The sequence below is a fragment of the Choloepus didactylus genome, chromosome 18, assembly GCF_015220235.1.
Source record: "Choloepus didactylus isolate mChoDid1 chromosome 18, mChoDid1.pri, whole genome shotgun sequence".
Lineage (NCBI taxonomy): Eukaryota > Metazoa > Chordata > Mammalia > Pilosa > Megalonychidae > Choloepus > Choloepus didactylus.
Genome location: NC_051324.1, coordinates 26,054,316 through 26,075,419, shown reverse-complemented (window position 1 = coordinate 26,075,419; position 21,104 = coordinate 26,054,316). Strand labels below are relative to the sequence as shown.

The 21,104-nt window shown below is 35.8% G+C and overlaps 1 protein-coding gene across 3 annotated transcripts in view; it reads left to right on the top strand.

The window, feature by feature from the left end:
- NLK (nemo like kinase) overlaps positions 1 to 21,104 on the top strand; it is a 233,664-nt gene that overhangs the window by 192,767 nt on the left and 19,793 nt on the right. For all 3 annotated transcript variants that reach the window (XR_005212568.1, XR_005212567.1, XM_037808135.1), the window contains exons 5-8: positions 20 to 105; positions 3,427 to 3,636; positions 4,512 to 4,613; positions 11,476 to 11,562. Coding sequence is in view for 1 of the 3 variants with exons in the window: in XM_037808135.1 (XP_037664063.1) it covers positions 20 to 105; positions 3,427 to 3,636; positions 4,512 to 4,613; positions 11,476 to 11,562 (485 nt within the window). In the remaining 2 variants the exon portion in view is untranslated. The remainder of the gene's footprint in view (positions 1 to 19; positions 106 to 3,426; positions 3,637 to 4,511; positions 4,614 to 11,475; positions 11,563 to 21,104) is intronic.

Sequence of the window (21,104 nt, the reverse complement as noted above, 5' to 3'; positions counted from 1 at the left end):
AATCTGTTTGTTATTTCAGGTTTGAAATATCTCCATTCAGCTGGCATTTTACATCGAGACATTAAGCCAGGGAATCTCCTTGTGAACAGCAACTGTGTTCTAAAGGTAGATTTTGAGTTTATTTAAATACCTGAAAAAATTTTTTATTTTCTTTTTTTAGTATTATTCGAGGCAAGTTTTAAGAACAACATGTTTTTTGAAGGAAATATTTAAATTTATTTGCATGACATTATATGAAATTAAAGAACCTCGTTTTCTTTAGAAATATCACTGGTCATGGCTATAGGAACTAATTTGTATTCTTGGCTCCTGGTTTCTTCATGATAGTTTGCATATGTTTTAAAAACATTGAGATTGGAATGACAGTGTAACTAGAAAGAACAGAGAAGGTGACTTCTTTATAGATTGCTCCATTATTAAGGGAAGTGTGTATCAGGAGAAATATTGCAAGACCAGCAAGCTCTATTTATATGAGAATGAATTACAGTTTTTAGGAACACTGTGTTTTTGTACAGCCAACATTTCTTTTTGTTGTTTCAATGAGATAGCAAAGTAGGGAGGCTGAAACATAATCAAAAATAAGCCAGAAACGGCTGTTAGCACCTATGAAGTGTGTTTCCTCACAATACATAGCAGCCAATCTTCAATTATTCCCCTAAATGGAAGCTTACTACAGGATTAATTATAATTAGCTGACCCAAAATCTCAGGTCATCAGTTTCCACTTTACTTCTTCCCTTTCACTCCCCATCTAGTCTTTTGTTAAAAATGGCTCATAAATAGCAAAGTCCACATAAGTCCTATTTCCCCACCTCTTTCCAACAAAGGTATGTATTAGCTGAAGCTCTAAATTAAAAGATATTTATAATATTTTTCCCCAAAGAAATTAGAGATAAGGTCTTCCTAGACCTGTGTTATCTCTGTGTAACCAACTAAAAATTCCACTTCATGAGTGGCTTCAATATTATATTGTGCTTCAGTCTACAGTAAATATTCTTAACATTTCAACTGATATATTTGAAAAGGAAAAGAACTATTTTATAAATGTTGCCTACTTTAAAAGTAATCAAGACTGTCATTATTACTTAGCTTGTTGGCAGTTAAACCAAGCATTGAAGTCAAGTGTATAAATGAATTTTCTTTTTTATTTTAAATGCTTTCTTTAAACCATGAGCCAAGTCTCTTTAAAAGCTGGTGGGTTGTATTGCTTGTGAATGAAAATTCTCCCTACATTATGGCTTTGAAGAGCCCTGGTCCTGTTTTTTTAACTCGAGAGAAATAAAAACCTGTTTTTAGGTTTCCTGGAAAACAAATGATGTTATGGTTCAGATTTTGTTTCCACAGAGAAACTGTCACTAAGATCCACTAAAGGTTCATCCTCCTACCGCCTTTTCACCATTTAAAGAAAACTTGTAACCTATCTCAATAAACCATTTTAATTTTTAAAAACTAAAAAAAAAAAATTGAACCTTTATAGTCAGAAATTCTTTGTCTTAATCATACCAAGTCAATCTTATGTCAGTTTAAGCCAATTAATTTATTTTGGCTTTTGATTGGAAGAGTTCACAAAGGATTTTCTGTAGTAGAACCTATTATGGTATTATTGTAACCACTGACTACATAATGGGTGACTAAAGAAAAATGTCATTTATAAATAAACAACATACAGATCAGAACAAATTGAAATTTTGCTCTGTTCCTTTGACTTGTCTTACAAGCCTACATTTAAAAAGCCAGAGTTGACCACCAGGCTGCGGACACTAATTCTCTCTTCTTGAATATGCAGATTCATCAAAGATAATTGTGATGAAACATTTCTTTTAAATTAGTGTCCTTTCATATTGTGAATATTTTTTTCCTATTAAGCACAGGATGCATAATTTTGCTTGAAATCTCAGTATCTTTTTATTATCTAATCCTATAAGCTTCTTATTGTGGGTTCAGCTTGTCTTCCAGGTGGTATGTTGTCAAAAATGACTCCAGGCCAGACTAATCTGTTTAACAGGGTACTCACTTTATAATATTGTTTTTTGGGTTGTTGGTTGATTCTTTAATATAAATACAAAAAAGAGATAGGAGAGTGAATTTAAGTTCTTTCCTTTGGTTTGGTTTAGTTTGAAAAGCCATCCTAAAAAGTCATGGCCAACTAATATAATTTTTTAAGTTTTATGTATTTGAACACCAGCCTTTGGGAGGATTTGGTAAACAGTTTGTGTTTTTGGTTTTCTTTGGGTGGGGGGAGTATGTGTGGTCTATAAATTTTTCCTTCATTTTTAAGTAGATTCAGACAGAAATAGGGGGCTGCCAGAAATTAGGGTTAAATTTGTTTCCTTTAAAGCAGTGGTTTTCAAACTTCAAGCTGCCAAAACCCTTGTTTCAAATAAAATCTTACACTGAGCCCTCAGGTTAGAAAATAGATAAAAAGTGGTACTTCATCATTTATAATATTGACTTGTAAAGTTAGTCAGTGAGAACACTTGGGCTTTTATGAATGAAATTTGAAATTAGGGGTTATATGAGCATTCTTGTCTCATCCTCAGGATGCCCAGTTTTTGTGTTTTGTTTTAGTTCTCCATTATCGGGAAAATCTTAACTCCTGGAGATAATAAGTAGTGTTGCTGGTGGTGGTAGTGGTGGTGTTTACTAACAGCTCACCTTGTAACCTCAGAATACTTCTCAATTAAACAGAAATAGCAAGAAAAGATTTAGTCCTAGATCTGCATGGAAATTGACCAGTCTTATTTATTGCTAATGTCTCCAGATTCTAGCATACTGTCTGAAACTCACAGGTGCTCAATGAAATATTTATGAAGTGGAGAAATTAATGAATCTAGTAACATAGGCATTCTACAATGTGCTACATTTTTAATATAACGCATCTGAGAGTGAATTAGTATTTTAAATAGATACATACCTGTGAAGTTTGAATAAAATGTTTATGGAATCCCTAAAGTACCTCCTCAGAAATGGATTCTGCAGGACTCAATTTGAAACCCACAGCTTTAAGAACTTTTACTACAAATATTCCATAAAGATGATGGACGTAGTCTGAGCTCAGGAGGTGCCCAAGGTATATCTCTCTTACATTTTCCTCTATGAGGTAGCCTTGAAAACACATAGCTTGGGTGTTTCTACATTAAACCTAGAAATATGCATCCAGCTGTTTCTTGGTTTAGTTATCAATTGAAAACAGATTAAAGGTTAAAAGAATACCTTTAATATGCATTTTATATTGAAACGTGGAAGTTTGAAGACTTTTCTTCCCTTTCCTCCAAATAAGACCAGATCATATATTGACACCCATATACTGTACCTGTGTGATTGAAAACTTCTTAAAGTTTAGTCTGTCAAGGTTGTTTTTCTTTACTCCTGCATTAGTAAATGTATTTATCTGTTTGACAGTATTTTGATAATCTTTTCTATTTAGATTTGTGATTTTGGATTGGCCAGAGTGGAAGAACTAGATGAATCCCGTCACATGACTCAGGAAGTTGTTACTCAGTATTATCGGGCTCCGGAAATCCTGATGGGCAGCCGTCATTACAGCAATGCTATTGACATCTGGTCTGTCGGCTGTATCTTTGCAGAGCTACTGGGACGAAGAATATTGTTTCAGGCACAGAGTCCCATTCAGCAGGTATGATGTCACTTTAGACTTTAGTAGCTTTCAATTCTAATACGTATTTGAGGGAAAAACCTATTTTGCACACTTGTCCTTGGCTTATTCATTATTATGCCCAATTTGCTTTTAGTAAATTCAGGTTCACTTGAAATTCAGAAAGTTATGAAGTTGAAGATTACAGAGAGATTCATTTTGTAACTTGCAAGCATATTAAAGGGAGCGTTAGCCTTATTACATGCACTGACACTTAGCAGCAGATTCTGCTATAAAAGTTTGTATAGATATACTCTTCAGTTGTTTAGAGGGTCCACATTCTGTCTAATTCAATGGCTCTGGCTTGAAAATGTGTTTTGTGACTTAATGTACTTACATTTTGTGCTTAGAATATAAATTTATTTCAGGTATTAATGTTCTGAGTATTTATTAAATCACAGCTGCCTAATTTATGGATTAGCTTCTTTATGAGCCTGGATCCATTTGAAACATCAGAATCTATTCACAGAATCTGTTCATTGTTGGTAAAGAACAGTCATTAGCTATCAGCAGAAGAGCATTTCACCTCTGCAAGGGTTGTAGAAGCTGTGGTATCAAGACAGGGCAGGCAGATACAGACACCTAAATTACTCTAGCCTTAAAATGCTCTGCTTGCTAAAACCTATTTTCTATATTTCTATCATATGAATTTCTATTTTTTTTTAACTTTAGGCCAGAAAGTGAGAGTAGGGGCTCCTTTCAGTTAATCTGGAACTTGCCCTAAGTTTTTTTGTTTTTTTGGTTGTTTTTTTTTTTTTCCCCAAATTTGGTCCTTGTCTCTAAGCCTGTGATGTAGAAGTAATAAAAGATTGTTACCATTAGACTACCGTCCATCTATATTTTGTGTTTCCTTGTAGTTGGATTTGATCACAGATCTGTTGGGCACACCATCACTGGAAGCAATGAGGACGGCTTGTGAAGGCGCTAAGGCACACATACTCAGGGGTCCTCATAAACAGGTGAGGGAAGGGAGGTATCTGTATCTGGTGACCACCTGTTTGGATAGGATTTTCCTTCCAAGAGAATAATGTATTGAAAATTTTTAAACAACAACATTACTTGTAGGTTTTATTTTTTTATGTCATGGCCTTAAGAAAATGTTAAGTATTTATCAAAGCAAATAAAATGTGGTCACTCGGAATGCCATAGGAGAAAGTACATATTTTTGTAGAACCTTTGCTAATGAGTAACTCCTGGCTCTGTGTCTCCTGTTTTACTGATGTATATGGAAAAAAATTACTGGAGTGGAACTTTGACCTTCGTGCTGTAACCTAGTACATGTACATCAAGAATATCCCTCCCAAATATGTGGTATCTCTTATTCCAGTCAGCAATGTAAAGTTGTTGCTATTGCACTCTCGCCACTAATAAAGAATCAGATGTGCTTATTAGTAAAGGAAGTATGAAGAGAGACTGCCAGTTTTATACTGATAAATATTACTTGCAGCCAGCCCAGTCACTGCTGAGAAAGACAAAATGTTTTTGTCTCCACCCTGTTGGTTTAGCAGCATTTTCTTACCAGCACTTTCCTAATCTCCAATGGACAAAACAACTTGATGTGAAGAGTAAGTAAAGGGATTCATTTTCCTAAAAACAAATTGAACAGCTAAGAGAACAGATAAGGCTTCTACAGGAAGACCTGGCAACTAATTATCTCGGGGTTTACCTGGTTCCTTTTAAATTGGGCATTTAAATGATATGATTGATGGTCCCAAATGACTTGAGTTTAACACTCCTCCTCTCCAGTTGCCAACCAGAACATTTGGGTAAGGTCTTGCGTTCCCTTGCAGTTCCCTCTCTTATAATTCTAACGTGACTCCAGAGCTTCAGTTTTCATGAGTGTAAAGGGCAATGAGGTAAAATGTGTTAAATTCTGAAACCAGCCAGAACTAGTAATTAGAGATGGAAATGCTTATATTTTAAATAGTTCTCTGACAGTTAAATCTTTCTGTTGCATTTAATTTTGAGCTGTAAAATAATTTCAGTAAGTCTTAACCTAGGGAAAGGTTTATATGGTAAAAGGAACTAACAGGATCTATTATGTTCTATTAATATGCCAGCATCAGGAACATTGACAATACCACATGGAAAATGTGTTCTAGGAAATAGCAAAATAAATTTTCCTTTTTTAAAATTTTTAGGTCAGTAAATCTGGCCTGGATAAAGGTAGCAAATAACGAAAAGTGATGAAGACCAACACCCTGGTGCTACCCTTCCATCTCTAAAGGAACTTTAACTATTGCTAATGGTTTCCAGTTAATTAATACTTTGCGTCAAGGGGTTGCTAAACAGGGGCCTAAAGAGTAAGACTTCCTGAGGAGTTGCCTGCACTGCTCGAAAATGTAACTTACTGCACCAGAGTCACTGTACATTCCTCTGGGCATGCTTGACAAGTGAGTCCTTTTTCTCCCAGAAATTTAAAATTGTGTTAGTTGTCCAGTAGCCTTGACTCTTGAAAATGATTGTATAACAATGTAGATTACAAGGGGTGACAGTGTGATTGTGAAAACCCTGTGGATCACACTCCCTTTATCTAGTGTATGGATGGATGAGTAGGTAAGTGGGGACAAAAACTAAATGAAAAATAGGGTGGGATGATGATTTGGGTGTTCTTTTTTATTTTTATTTTTTATTCTTATTCTTTCTGGTATAAGGAAAATTTTCAAAGATAGATTGGGGTGATGAATGCACAGCTATATAATGGTACTGTGAACAGATGATCGTACACCATGGATGATTGTATGGTATGTGAATATATCTCAATAAAACTGAATTTTAAAAATGTGTTAGTTGTGAGCACCTAGCACTTTCAATTAAATTAAAAATAGTAAATATTACATTACTTTCTAAAACAAAGGAGGAAGAAAAGAAAATTTAGAACTTTCTTAAAAATACAAATATCCACATTCAGAAGGAGAACCTAATTTACTACCTTCTCAAAGTCACAGATTATGCCTTAAATTAATTTACTTGGGCTGGTTGCTTAGTACACATAGTTCCATGTAGTGTATTAGAACTCTTTCCAGTGAAACTCAGTTCAGACTGGCTTTAGCAAAAGAGAGGAACTTACTGGCTCATATAACTGAAAAGTCTTGAGCTACAACTCACTTCAGGCCCTGCTGGATCCAGGTATTCAAATGATATTGTATGGCCAGATTATCTGATTTTCCTTCTCTTCTCTGTTTTCCTGTGTGTTGTCTTCATCATGGGGCAGGGTTTCCCTGTGTATTGGAAAAGTTGGAACCAGCAATCTAGGCCTACATTCTACTAGCATAGTGATCTTTTTGGAAAGAGATTTCCCAAACAGCAACCCCCCCAAATATTTGGAGGATCTCTGATTCGTTTGGAATGTGTTTGGTTTACAAGTGATAGAAAATCTTGCTTACACTGGTTTAAAGAAATAAAAATTCATTTTTGTCCTCATATCAAGAAACCCAGAGGTAGGGAATCTGGAGGTGGTAAAGCAACTGAATTATGTTATTCAAGATCCAAGTTTTTCTATTTGTCTGCTCTCATGCCTTCTTACTTATCACCTCATGGTTTCACAATGGCTGTAGCTTGTCCAGAAATCACATCCACATTCAAAGCAAGAAAATGGAGGAAAGAGAGGACACTAGCAATGCCTGTCATTTTTATTAGGGAAGCAAAAGCTTTCCCAGAAGCTTCTCTAGCAAACAAAGACCATATCTTATGTGTAACAGAATAAAACTGTATTAGAGAGCTCATTCAGACCAAACTTATTTTGGGGTGAGGATTTCTTTTATGTCACCCCAGAGTGCTTACTGTAGTACACTTACATTGTGCGTACCCAGTTAATATTGCTGACTGATGATCACAACTTCTTTACCCCCAACTAAGATGTAATATTCATGTCACTACATGAAAACTAACAGGAGCATCTGCTCAAGACACTTGCATGGCCTGGTAGACTCTGGTGACCAGCACTCTGTCATGTCATATATAGAGCCTCTTTCCCAAGTCCAGAAGCTCATCCTTGTTTAAAATTAATCATAGCCATTGTGCTTGGTTGTGACTGGATAATTTCTATGGAGGTGTTACCTCACCCATTCAGGGTGGGTCTTAATTAAATCACTGGCGCCATATAAAAGAGCTGACAAACAGAAGAAACTCAGTGCTGCTGCAGCCGAGAGTCATTTTGGAGACAGCCGTTGAAAGTAGACTTTTGCTAGTCCAGAGTTTGCCTGGAAGAAACTAAGAGAATACCCCCAGAGGCCTAGAGAGAAACGTCCTGGGAGAAAGCCATCTTGGAGCCAGAACCCTGGAGCAGATGCCAGCCATGTTTCTTTGCCTTCCCAGCTAACTGAGGTTTTCAGGACACCATCAGTGTTCTTCAGTGAAGATAGCCTATTGTTGATGCCTTTGTTTATACACTTTTATGGCCTTAGAACTACAACTTTGCAACCTAAAAGCCAATCCATTTCTGGTATTTTGCATAATGGCAGCATTAGCAAACCAGAACAGTCATTAATAGAAGTATTCTTTATAACCCTTCCTGTTTTTTGACTTAATGCACTGGCACCCACTCACTCCTACATTGCTAAGTGACTTAGACTTGCAGAACAAATGGAAAATTACTGGTATATTTTAAAGGGGAAATGTATGTGAATGATGGGGGAATTAGGTGAAAACTTATTTCCAAATGAGATAATTAGGTCATATTTCTAAGCATCCCCGTTTTCTCGTACATTGATCTTATGGCACTTGGTGAGAAATATAAACATCTTGTCTGTTCAGGATATCCTGGACTCATACTGGTTTCAACCATAATGACTGGTGAATTAGAGGGAAAGAAAATGGAATTAGAAATGCAGCATCTCTAGCACTGCATCTTTCCTATGGAGCCAGTACTAGGAACTACATTATTAATGGTTACCTTTCCGAAGAGGTATTGGTTCAATGAATGGACTCCTCTTTTTCTTTGTGCCTATTTTTTTTTCATGCATATAAATGCAGAAAAAGTGAACACATATAATATGACCATTATAGGCTGAAATAAAACCTAGCTTTATTTTTAGTGCATGTGTTAAGGTGCACTTATATAAAGAAAGATGAAATTTGGAAAAAGAAAAATATTTAAAACTCAAGTAGTCTTGATATCCACTCATTTGATTTTCATAAGCCCCCCTCCCATGGCCAGTCATCCTCAAGTCTTAAAAGTTTTGGCTACTAATTTGTTCTCTATCCTCCATTCAGTGTCCCCTGGAAATACTTGTTTACATATCTTCCTTATCCACTGGACAGGTCTTATTCATCTTTGTTTGCCCAACACCTAGACCAAGGCCTAACATTTGGTGGATGTTAAAAGATTATTAATGATGGTAGGTAGGGAAGTCAGTATTGGTGCTGTTTATACATGAAAAAGCCAAGGTTCAAGTAACTTACCCAAGTCTAGTATTGGCAGTGTTAGAGTTTGAACCCAAGTCTTCTAATACAAATACCAGCATTCCCTTCTCTAAGCTATAATATACCACCACATAAGAATAGGACGAGGAATAGATTTATTTTGAGCGCTGAAAGGGAAGAATTGCTCATGGGGAGACATTTGATAGAGTTTGACTGCCAACCTGCACAAGCCAGGGAGAAAGAGGACAGTAATTCACAATTGAACCAAGAATCAGAATCTTTCAAGAATATCAAGTTATTTCACCTTACACAATAAAAAAAAATTATGGGGGAAAATACATGTAAATTAAGTTATGAATTAAGACTTGTCCATAAATCTCCTCCCGTCTCCTACCTCTTCATTTTATACTTAAGGATACTGAGCTCCAGAGATGTTAATTTGTCCAATTAGTGGCAAGGAAAAACTAGTACCCCAATCTTAACTCTATACTGCTTGATCTTAAAGAAAACTTTTGTATGGTAAATAATTACCTCCTGATGATTCTGAGGTATTTTGTTTTCATTGTTTTTGTTGGATTTTCCTATGTGGCTTTTGTTGGAAGGAGGCAGATACATAAAATACTTAATGTTATTATTTGTCATAGCAAGTTTCTGAGACTGTGACTGAGATATGAGGAGAAGTTTCAGTATTCTGCTTCTCTCGTCTCAGATGTCGTTGAGAGCCCACCAATATGAGACCTGCTCGTGTTGCAGTAGTGTTGCTCTTTCTGGCCTCTGAATGCTCATATAGCAGGAACTTTTCTTTCTGTGATATTTTGAATTTTCATAGACTAGCAACCTAAAAAATACAAGGTCCCCACAAGAAACATGAGTTTCCAAATAAGGGTTGCTCCAATTTTATTTCGGAATTAATGATTTAACAGTGTTTGTTCAAACGGTCAAATTCTCCCAAGCATGAATCAGTCTCTCTCCCTCTCCCTTTTTCTCATAAACCACCACACTTTTCTCTCCCATTAATAGACTATATTGATGTAGTAACAAAATGTAAATGCCCGACTTTAAAATGATATGATGGGTATTGTCTACAAAAGAGCTCAGGACCAGGTAAAAATGATCTCACCATGTTCACATATGCTTTGAAAACTCTTCTTGTGAGTTTCCCCAACAAACCTAGAGCTATAGTATAATCATAACAAAGCAGCTAGGGCAATAGTACCAAACTGGAAGTCCCAGAGAACTGTGAAATGCTTTTCTACTCTGAATTTATTTCCTAAAAGTTGGAAGTTTTGTAAGAAATCCCTGAGGAAGCAGAGGACATCTGAAGTATTTAGAACTAATAGGAAGGGATTAGACCCAGATAAAATGTGTGTGGCCAGCCTCTATGCTTTAAGAGCCTCGTAAATGTCAGTACCCTTAAAGTTAAGTCATTTTCTTTAAACCCAGGCTTTGACTTTGAGCTGATTTTTCATAGTTGTTATCCACCAAACTAGTATGCCCACAGAAGGGTTATGGGTAGAAACCAGTTCTAAAAACCATTGGGAAAATCATTTACCCTGTTAAGGGATTCATTTCTTTTTAAAAATAAAATGTCATGAAAATCAAACCAGAAATAATTTGGCTGTACATTTAGAACTTTCTGAGCTTGGGGAATCAACCTTACTCCCAAAGCCATGAGAAGAAAGCCGGTGTCCAAACATTTTTTGTCACCTTCCTTACTCTTTTGTTTCCTATGTTAAAGAATATAGTTGTGTGACAGAGCAATAATGCTATCCACCTGCTCTGTTCCCTGACCCTCAACCAGTGAAATAGAAGATTTATAAGGTCTCAGGTATCAAAGCCATCTCCCTGCCTCAGTGCAAGTGAGTTGGATATGACCATGTGGATATGCCTGCCTCTTTCAAAGGACAATTATTGAGAAATCAGTGCTAAAGGCAATTCAGGTGGAACCAGCAAAAGCAGCAGCAGACTTTCTTAGAAGACTAAATTTCTGAAGTGTTCTATGATTGTGGTCTCCTTTCGGCTTGATACTTTAGCAATTTTATGATAATGTTGCCATAAGGCATTGTTCACGTGCTTATTTTGAACATGGCCAAGTGTTTAAATCTTTTTTCTCCCATAAATACACGTTTGGTCTTCCCTTTTTGCCAAAGGCATTTAAGGTATAAGGGTAACAGAAGCACCATATTTACAGGATTAGTTTTCATTTTTGTGAGCCTTTTTAATGTTGATCTCCAGTGGTAATCAAGCTATATAAAACATTAGTGGAAAAAGTCAATGACAGGTGCTGCTTTTAAGACTTGTTAATGAGGGGAAAACCACTTATTTTGAGTTTAGACTTATGTGTACAAATCCATCTTTTGAGCTGAGTACTTATCTTGTCTTAACTTGGCTGTATTACATATTTACTTACACAAAGACTCAGTTAAATATTTGACATTCTTTTTTTTTTTCCCATAGCCATCTCTTCCTGTACTTTATACCCTGTCTAGCCAGGCTACACATGAAGCTGTTCATCTCCTTTGCAGGATGTTGGTCTTTGATCCAGTAAGTAGTGTTTGTTTCTTTTTTAATTTTTAAAATGAAGTAAAAATAATGTAATTGAGTTGTAACAAATGTACCACACTAAAGCAAGGTGTTAATAATAGGGTGGTATATGGGAACTCTGTATTGTATGCATGATTTTTCTGTAAACCTACAGCTTCTCTAATAAAAAGAAAAGATGAAAGGAAAAAAACTTATGTATTGTAAGCACCATCCTAGTTTTGAATAGACGGGCAGTGTAAACAATGAGTTTTCAAAAAATAAACCTCAGTCTCCAGCTACATGTGTATCATGCTCATTCATCACACAGAAGTTTGATGTTATAAGAATCTTGGTAGAGAGAGATAAGAAGCTGTACCACTCTTCTTATTTATCTTGATATTTGTGAAAGGAGTTTGACACCGTGTTAAGAAGGGAAAAAAATGTAAGATTATTTGAAAAAAAAGTGTTCATTATATTGCATAAGGAAATATTTAAGCTTTGGATTGTAGAAAGAATAGCTTTTCCAAATGTCATTTCTGTACTAGACTCTTCTGGGACATACTAAAAATTTCACCTTAAATTCATTTCATTTATTTATTCTTCCAAAGAATGTTTATTTTTCAAGTCTGTGCCACTAGCCTAGAAGCATTTAGAAAAGAAAAGAAAATTTTACTTGCCAAAAGTACAAGGACATCAGACTTCAGAAAGGCTGGCTCACAAAACAAAAAACACAACAGGTATTTAAGAGGAAGAAAAAACCCAGAAAATTGCCAAGTTATGTTTACATTGGTCTGTTCACGGTGACCAGATAACTTACTCACATGATTATCAAATCCACAAAGGTCATAACTATTTTTCAGGATCAGTATGACCAAGATTAGGAGCAAAAATGATTTTTTAGAAAATCCAGGTTTATGAGAAATGGTTAAGATTTTATTTTGGGGGAGCCAGAATCAATCAAAGTGACTGAGTTATTTTTGTTTTAGCTGAAGGCACAAAGTGGGTTGGTTTGTTTGATGGTTATTTTTTATTTTCTTTTTTGTTTTTACTGTGGTATGTGAAGTGCTTAGTGATATTGGAAACAAGACAAAGTAACAGTTCTTATTTCTACAGTCTCTCCTTATTGTCAGGCTCCTGCCATTAATTAAGGGCAGTGTTGACCATATAACTTGCTTAGCAAACTAGTGATTTGAAATCTATCATTAGTTTGATATTTTGTTTTATTTGAAAATTGTATTTACACACCTAACAGGAGATGATAATAAATAAAAACCTTGTTTGGTACAGTCAACAAAACTAGAGCCACATGAAATTCAGGCCTCAGAGTTAATTTCTTTCTCCCTGTAGAGGATTTTCTATTTTTATGTGTCAGAAATATTTTATTCTCTTATTAGTTCTATTTAGATTAGGAATAAAGAACTATCTAATTCATCTCTACCAAGTTTTTCCTGGAGCACTTTTATAACTCTAAAGTTTCCTCATTCTCTGAGATCCCGTGTTTATTAATGTTCCTGGCCTACCAGGAAGTCATAGTCTTTACTACCTTTAAAGCTGAAATTTCTTAAGCCCGAGAACAAGAAAGTACCAAGCATGTTTTCCTGGCAGACCTTTTAGACATCAGTTCTACATGTAAAACATGATCCTTGTTCCATATTAGTGGGGTTACCTAATGAAATGAAATTTTAGGTATGGCAGTAGTTCCAAATTAGATTTAGCTCAATGAAAGAAGGCAGATTCTTATTGAACCTATGTGAATAGGTATGTAGTAATAATACAGGAATTTAGTAAAGGTTCTTTACATAATATTTAACCTTCTCATTTTGTTGTAGACAAGGCCTATCAATATATGTTTTTTTTTTGAGATTATTTTTAATTTGGCCTGATGCTTTATTAGTTTATGATCTACATTAAGGTTTCTGTTCCAGTTCTGAGGGTTTAGTTAGAACAATTTACCGTTTTAAAAGTGTTTCGCATCTTCAAGACCTTGTATTAGGCGGCCACTTCCTAGACTTTACACCCAAAGCACAAGCAACAAAAGAGAAAATAGATAAATGGGAACTCCTCAAGCTTAGAAGTTTCTGCACCTCAAAGGAATTTCTCAAAAAGGTAAAGAGGCAGCCAACTCAATGGGAAAAAATTTTTGGAAACCATGTATCTGACAAAAGACTGATATCTTGCATATATAAAGAAATCCTACAACTCAATGACAGTAGTACAGTCGGCCCAATTATAAAATGGGCAAAAGATATGAAAAGACAGTTCTCTGAAGAGGAAATACAAATGGCCAAGAAACACATGAAAAAATGTTCAGCTTCACTAGCTATTAGAGAGATGCAAATTAAGACCACAATGAGATACCATCTAACACCGGTTAGAATGGCTGCCATTAAACAAACAGGAAACTACAAATGCTGGAGGGGATGTGGAGAAATTGGAACTCTTATTCACTGTTGGTGGGACTGTATAATGGTTCAGCCACTCTGGAAGTCAGTCTGGCAGTTCCTTAGAAAACTAGATATAGAGCTACCATTCGATCCAGCGATTGCACTTCTCGGTATATACCCGGAAGATTGGAAAGCATTGACACGAACAGATATCTGCACGCCAATGTTCATAGCAGCATTATTCACAATTGCCAAAAGATGGAAACAACCCAAATGTCCTTCAACAGATGAGTGGATAAATAAAATGTGGTATATACACACGATGGAATACTACGCGGCACTAAGAAGGAACGATCTCGTGAAACATATGACAACATGAATGAACCTTGAGGACATAATGCTGAGCGAAATAAGCCAGGCACAAAAAGAGAAATATTATATGCTACCACTAATGTGAACTTTGAAAAATGTAAAACAAATGGCTTATAATGTAGAATGTAGGGGAACTAGCAATAGAGAGCAATTAAGGAAGGGGGAACAATAATCCAAGAAGAACAGATAAGCTATTTAACGTTCTGGGGATGCCCAGGAATGACTATGGTCTGTTAATTTCTGATGGATATAGTAGGAGCGAGTTCACAGAAATGTTGCTATATTAGGTAACTTTCTTGGGGTAAAGTAGGAACATGTTGGAAGTTAAGCAGTTATCTTAGGTTAGTTGTCTTTTTCTTACTCCCTTGTTATGGTCTCTTTGAAATGTTCTTTTATTGTATGTTTGTTTTCTTTTTAACTTTTTTTTCATACAGTTGATTTAAAAAAGAAGGGAAAGTTAAAAAAAAAAAAAAAACAAGGAAAAAAAGAAAGATGTAGTGCCCCCTTGAGGAGCCTGTGGAGAATGCAGGGGTATTCGCCTACCCCACCTCCATGGTTGCTAACATGACCACAGACATAGGGGACTGGTGGTTTGATGGGTTGGGCCCTCTACCACAGGTTTTACCCTTGGGAAGACGGTTGCTGCAAAGGAGAGGGTAGGCCTCCCTATGGTTGTGCCTAAGAGCCTCCTCCCGAATGCCTCTTTGTTGCTCAGATGTGGCCCTGTCTCTCTAGCTAAGCCAACTTGAAAGGTGAAATCACTGCTCTCCCCTCTACGTGGGATCAGACACCCAGGGTAGTGAATCTCCCTGGCAACGTGGAATATGACTCCCGGGGAGGAATGTAGACCTGGCATCGTGGGACGGAGAACATCTTCTTGACCAAAAGGGGGATGTGAAAGGAATTGAAATAAGCTTCAGTGGCAGAGAGAATCCAAAAGGAGCCGAGAGGTCACTCTGGTGGGCACTCTTACGCACACTTTAGACAACCCTTTTTAGGTTCTAAAGAATTGGGGTAGCTGGTGGTGGATACCTGAAACTATCAAACTACAACCCAGAACCCATGAATCTCGAAGACAGTTGTATAAAAATGTAGCTTATGAGGGGTGACAAGGGGATTGGGAAAGCCATAAGGACCACACTCCACTTTGTCTAGTTTATGGATGGATGAGTAGAAGAATAGGGGAAGGAAACAAACAGACAAAGGTACCCAGTGTTCTTTTTTACTTCAATTGCTCTTTTTCACTCTAATTATTATTCTTGTTATTCTTGTGTGTGTGCTAATGAAGGCGTCAGGGATTGATTTGGGTGATGAATGTACAACTATGTAATGGTACTGTGAACAATCGAAAGTACGATTTGTTTTGTATGACTGCGTGGTATATGAATATATCTCAATAAAATGAAGATTAAAAAAAAAAAAGCGTTTCGTTCTGGTTTTAGCCTGTTAAATTGAGAATTGGCGTTATAGTAAGAAGAAATAAATGAATGTTTTTATATTCATTAAAGACAGAACAGTAACCATAATTAAATCAATTTACTTAGTTCATTTAGTCTGAGGTAGTTAGTTCTTGTTTTGTTGCTCTTCTGCTGCTACAAAGTCATCTGCTTCTGAACTTAAAAATTCCTGAAAATCTTAGGTCACTTACTTGGTTCAGTCCCTCTTATGCTATCAACTGTACCCATGAGTTTATTCCCTAATGACAAGTCAGGAAAACCAGATACAGTCCTTTACTGGGGTTGTTGTGATGTTTCTTACAGAAGTATTAATTCCTGATCTTTAGTTTGTAGCAGTATCCTTTAGGCAAATGTAAGGAGAAAACAGAAACCACCAGAGAATGATAAGATAAAGAGCTCTCTTTCTTTTATTATAATAATCAAAAATATTAGAAAGGATGAGGCATAATAATTTATAGTGATTTAATCAACTATTACCTTGAAACAGTGAACACATTAAACAAATCTCCAAAGCCCTTAATTTATCCTGTAAAACTATGAATGTCACCAATTGACAACTGTATTTAAACCTAGAAATGAATGTTTTATAATTTTTTGACAGTTTGTGGCAATCTGTGAACCTGAACATGAGTCTCTTTCTTTTAACCTGGATAATATACTATCTTCCTTATTTATAAATATCTTAGAAAGTCTGAATTTTTTTATAAGCAAGAATAAACAAGATAGCTCTCATTATACTGTTGAACTAATCAAATACATGCTGAATATCAAACATCTAATTATTTTTAGTATTTCTCCTTTTATAAGATCCAGGAATAAAGCTTTTTGTTATATAGTAGCCATCCAAGAAACTCAAACATAGTTGAATTATTCTGAATTTGGACAAGGCTATATCAAAAAAGAGTTGTCAGAGGAGATAAAATATGAATATAAGTCAAAAGTATTTAAAGGCAATAAATAGTTAAAAGGCAATATTTTAAAAGCATAACTATAAGTAACAGTTGTTAGGAATTTTAACAAAAGCTTTTCATTTTTTATTTGAGCATGCCAGAAACCATAGAGCTAACAAAATATTTTGGTTTTAAAAAGAGGCTTCTCTGATCTGGGCATAAAATAACTTAGACATTTTATTAGAAAGAAAACTAAGATTCTAGCTTTACTTTTTTTCCTACCATCCCTGTCACATTTTGCGGTAGAGGGTTAATAAGCCTTTAAATAATAAACCTATCAATGTTGAGCTAAATTTGAAAAATTTAACACATATTGTTGCTTCTTTCAATTTCATTATTTATACGTATAATAAAGCTCACTTCCCTCTGACCCTCTACTCTTAATTGTATACCCTCAAATTTGGTTTCAGTTATCTTCTTTCATATTTTAGCACAATCACAAATGTTTTACTTTTAGACAAAATTCACTTTTTCCCCTTGGCAAACAAAAACGCATCCATTATCTTGCATACACACCTTCCTACTATCACACATACTCTCTTATATTCTTAAAAAAATGTGTATGTACTTTTCATAACCCGAAGGCATTTGAACATCTTTTTTAACTGGTTATTAATGGCACTCTTTATATAATATATTAATGCATAACCTACATCTATTAAAAGTATATTGTCCAAGTGTCCAAAGACTGTTTATTAACTCAAATTAGTATTAGAAGTCCTTATGATTTCTAGCATTATAAAAACTAATTTCTTTTTAGAAGCACACTACCTATTACCACTTATCTAATTTAGTTAGAAATATAATTTACGATTTTATAATCTTAGACAAACCAGTAGAAAAAATTTTAAAAATTAAGAAGAATTAGGCTTTTTGTGTGAAAACAAACCCAAAACTCGTATAAACTGAATATCATGCTAGCATTATTTTTACATGGCAATAAAATCAGGAAAAAGACATGGAAATGTTTTTTAAAATTCACAACTACTAAGTCAGACTAATTTGTCCAAAAGTCATCTTGCATAGGAAAATCACATGACCACCTTTTATTTTTCAATTATATATACCAGATATAAAAATATTTAATTTGTTTGAGTGATATTTTACTTACCTTGTAAGTAACTCAGAGTTAAAGCTATTTTAAATCTTTTAGATACAACTTTTACAGAACAAATTTCTAAGGAGCCTGTGTATTTATTATATAAATAAGAGTAATGTTTTTTAAATCTTTGAATTTCTTTTTACATGTCTTTAATGTATTAATATTGTTTCTAAAAGCCAATTGGAATAGGAGTTTGTTCCATTTGATTTTTTTTATATACATATTTTTATTGAGATTGTTCACATACCATACAAGTATCCAAAGATCCAAAGTGTACAGTTAATTGCTCATGGTACCATCATACAGCTGTGCATCCATCAACACAATTAATTTTTTTTTCAATTTTTAGAACATTTTCATTACTCCAGAAAAGAAATAAAGACAAAAACAAAAAGAAACTCAAATCCTCCCGTACCCCTAACCACCACCACCACCACCACCCATTATTGATTCATAGTTTTGGCATAGTTCATTTGTTACTGTTGATGAAAGAATGTTAAAATACTACTAACTGTAGTATATAGTTTGCAGAGGGTATATATTTTTTTCCTATATGCCTCTCTATTATTAACTTCTAGTTATAGTGTCATACACTTGTTCTAGTTTGTGAGAGAGATTTCTAATATTTGTATAGTTAATCACAGACATTGTCCACCACAAGATTCACTGTTTTGTACATTCCCATCTTTTAACCTCCGACTTTCCTTCTGGTGATATACGTGACTCTGAGATTACCCTTTCCACCACCTTCACACACCTTTCAGCCCTGTTACTTATTCTCACAACATGCTACCATCACCCCTGTCCATTTTCAAATGTTTAGGTTCACCCTAGTTGAACATTCTGCTCATAATAAGCAACCGCTCCCCATTCTTTAGCCTCATTCTATATCCTGGTAACTTATATTTCATATCTATGAGTTCACATATTATAATTACTTCATATCAGTGAGACCCTGCAATATTTGCCTTTATGTGTCTGTCTTATTTCACTCAATATAGTGCCCTCAAGCTTTCTTCACCAACCCTTTTTTTTAAGATGGTTTTGTTCACACACCATACATTCCATCCTAAGTAAACAATCATTGGTTCCCTGTATAGTCACATATTTATGTATTCAGCACCATCGCCACTATCTATATAAGGACATCTGCATTTCTTCCACAAAGTAGAAAGAAGAGTCAAAGAAGGCAGAGAGACAAAAAAAAAAAACAAACAAACAAAAAAAAAAAAAACATGACAGCTAGAAAGCAGCAAAACAAAAGATAGCATTAACCTAAAGTGGAATAAAGAGTCAGACAACATCACCAAGGCCAGGGGTCCCATACCCTTCCCCTATTTGCCCCCCCCATATGCATTTAGCTTTGGTGTATTGCCCTTGCTATATTAAAGGAAGCATAATAAAATGTTTCTGCTAATTATAGTCTCTAGTTTGCATTGATTGCATTTTCCCCCCAATCCCACCTTATTTTTAACACCTTGCAACGTTGACATTCATTTGTTCTACCTCATGTAAAAACATATGTGTACCTTTTATTACAATCGTTGAGCAACCTAGGTTTCCCTGAGTTACATGGTCCCAGTCTTTATCCTTTGTCTTTTGTTCTGGTGTCCCACATGGTCCCAACCTTCCTCTTTCAACCATACTCACAGTATCTTTGTTCAGTGTACTTATATTGCTGTGCTACTATCTCCCAAAATTGTCTTCCAAACCTCTCACTCCTGTCTTTTCCTTTCTGTCTGCACTGCTTCCTTTAGTGTTTCCTGTAGAGCAGGTATTTTGTTCACAAACTCTGTCATTGTCTCTCTGTCTGAGAATATTTTAAGCTCTCCCTCATATTTGAAGGACAGTTTTGCCAGATACAGGATTCTTGGTTGGTGGTTTTTCTCTTTCAGTATCTTAAATTTTTCACCCCACTTCCTTCTTGCCTCTATGGTTTCTATTCAGAAATCCACACATAGTCTTATCAAGCTTCCTTTGTATGTGATGAATCACTTTTCTCTTGCTGCTTTCAGGATTCTCTCTGTGTTTTTGACATTTGATAATCTAATTATTAAATGTCTTGGCGTAGGCCTATTCAGATCTATTCTGTTTGGGGTACACTGCACTACTTGGGTCCATAATTTTATGTCTTTTTATAAGAGATGTGAAATTTTCATTGATTATTTCCTCTATTATTGTTTCTGCCCCTTTTCCCTTTTCTTCTTCTTCTGGGACACCAATGACATGTACATTCCTGCTTTTCATTTTGTCCCTAAGTTCCTGGAGATGTTGCTCGTATTGTTCCATTCTTTTCTCTATCTATTCTTTTGTGTGTAGGCTTTCAGGTGCTTTGTTCTCCAGTTCCTGAGTGTTTTCTTCTGCTTCTTGAGATCTGCTATTGTATGTTTCCATTGTGTCTTTCATATCTTGTGTTGTGCCTTTCACCTCCATAGACTCTGCCAGTTGGTTTTTCGAACTTTCAATTTCTACCTTATGTATGCCCAGTGTTTTCATTATACAGTTCATCTCTTTTGCCATATCTTCCCTAAATGTTTTGAATTGACTTAGTATTAGTTGTTTAAATTACTGTATCTCTGTTGAAGTGTAAGTTTGTTCCTTTGATTGGGCCATAACTTCATTTTTCTTAGTGTAGGTTGTAGTTTTCTGTTGTCTAGGCATGGTTTCCTTGATTATCCCAATCAGGTTTTCCCAGAGCAAAATGGGCTCTGGTGCCAGAAGGAAGAACTATTCAGTATCTGGTTTCCCTGAGGGTGTCTTAGAAAATTGGTAAACCCTGTGAGGCCTCAGGTCACTGTGCTTTTCTGCCCAGCTGGTAGCGCCTGTCAGACTGGTGTCAGGAGGTATGGCCCATGGCTGTTTTCCCCCGGGCTCTGGGTTGTGTTTCTGAATGGAAGGCAGATAGTGGAGCTGGGTCCCCCTCCTTCCTCTTAGTGAAGATAGACCCACTGGGAAGAGGTTATTAGCATTTGAATGGTCTCTCTCTGCCTGTGCTATCACCACCCTTCTCTGGATCAGAGCTCTGGGAATTGAAAATGGCTGAGACTTTCTCCACTGTGCCAAAACAGGGACAGAAAGCCCCCTTCAGGGCTAGTCCGCGGCTACCCCTCAGCTCCCCAAGGCCAGTCGTCATCCAGAGTTTCAGTCTGCTTGTTGGGGATTTGTAGCTTGTATCAAGCAGTCCACGTTTGTTAATTAAAACCCCAGTTGAAGCTCAACTGAGCTGTATTCACTTGCTCGGAGATAGCTGCTCTCTAGCACCATGAGGCTTTGCAGCTCGGGCCGTGGGGGGAGGGGA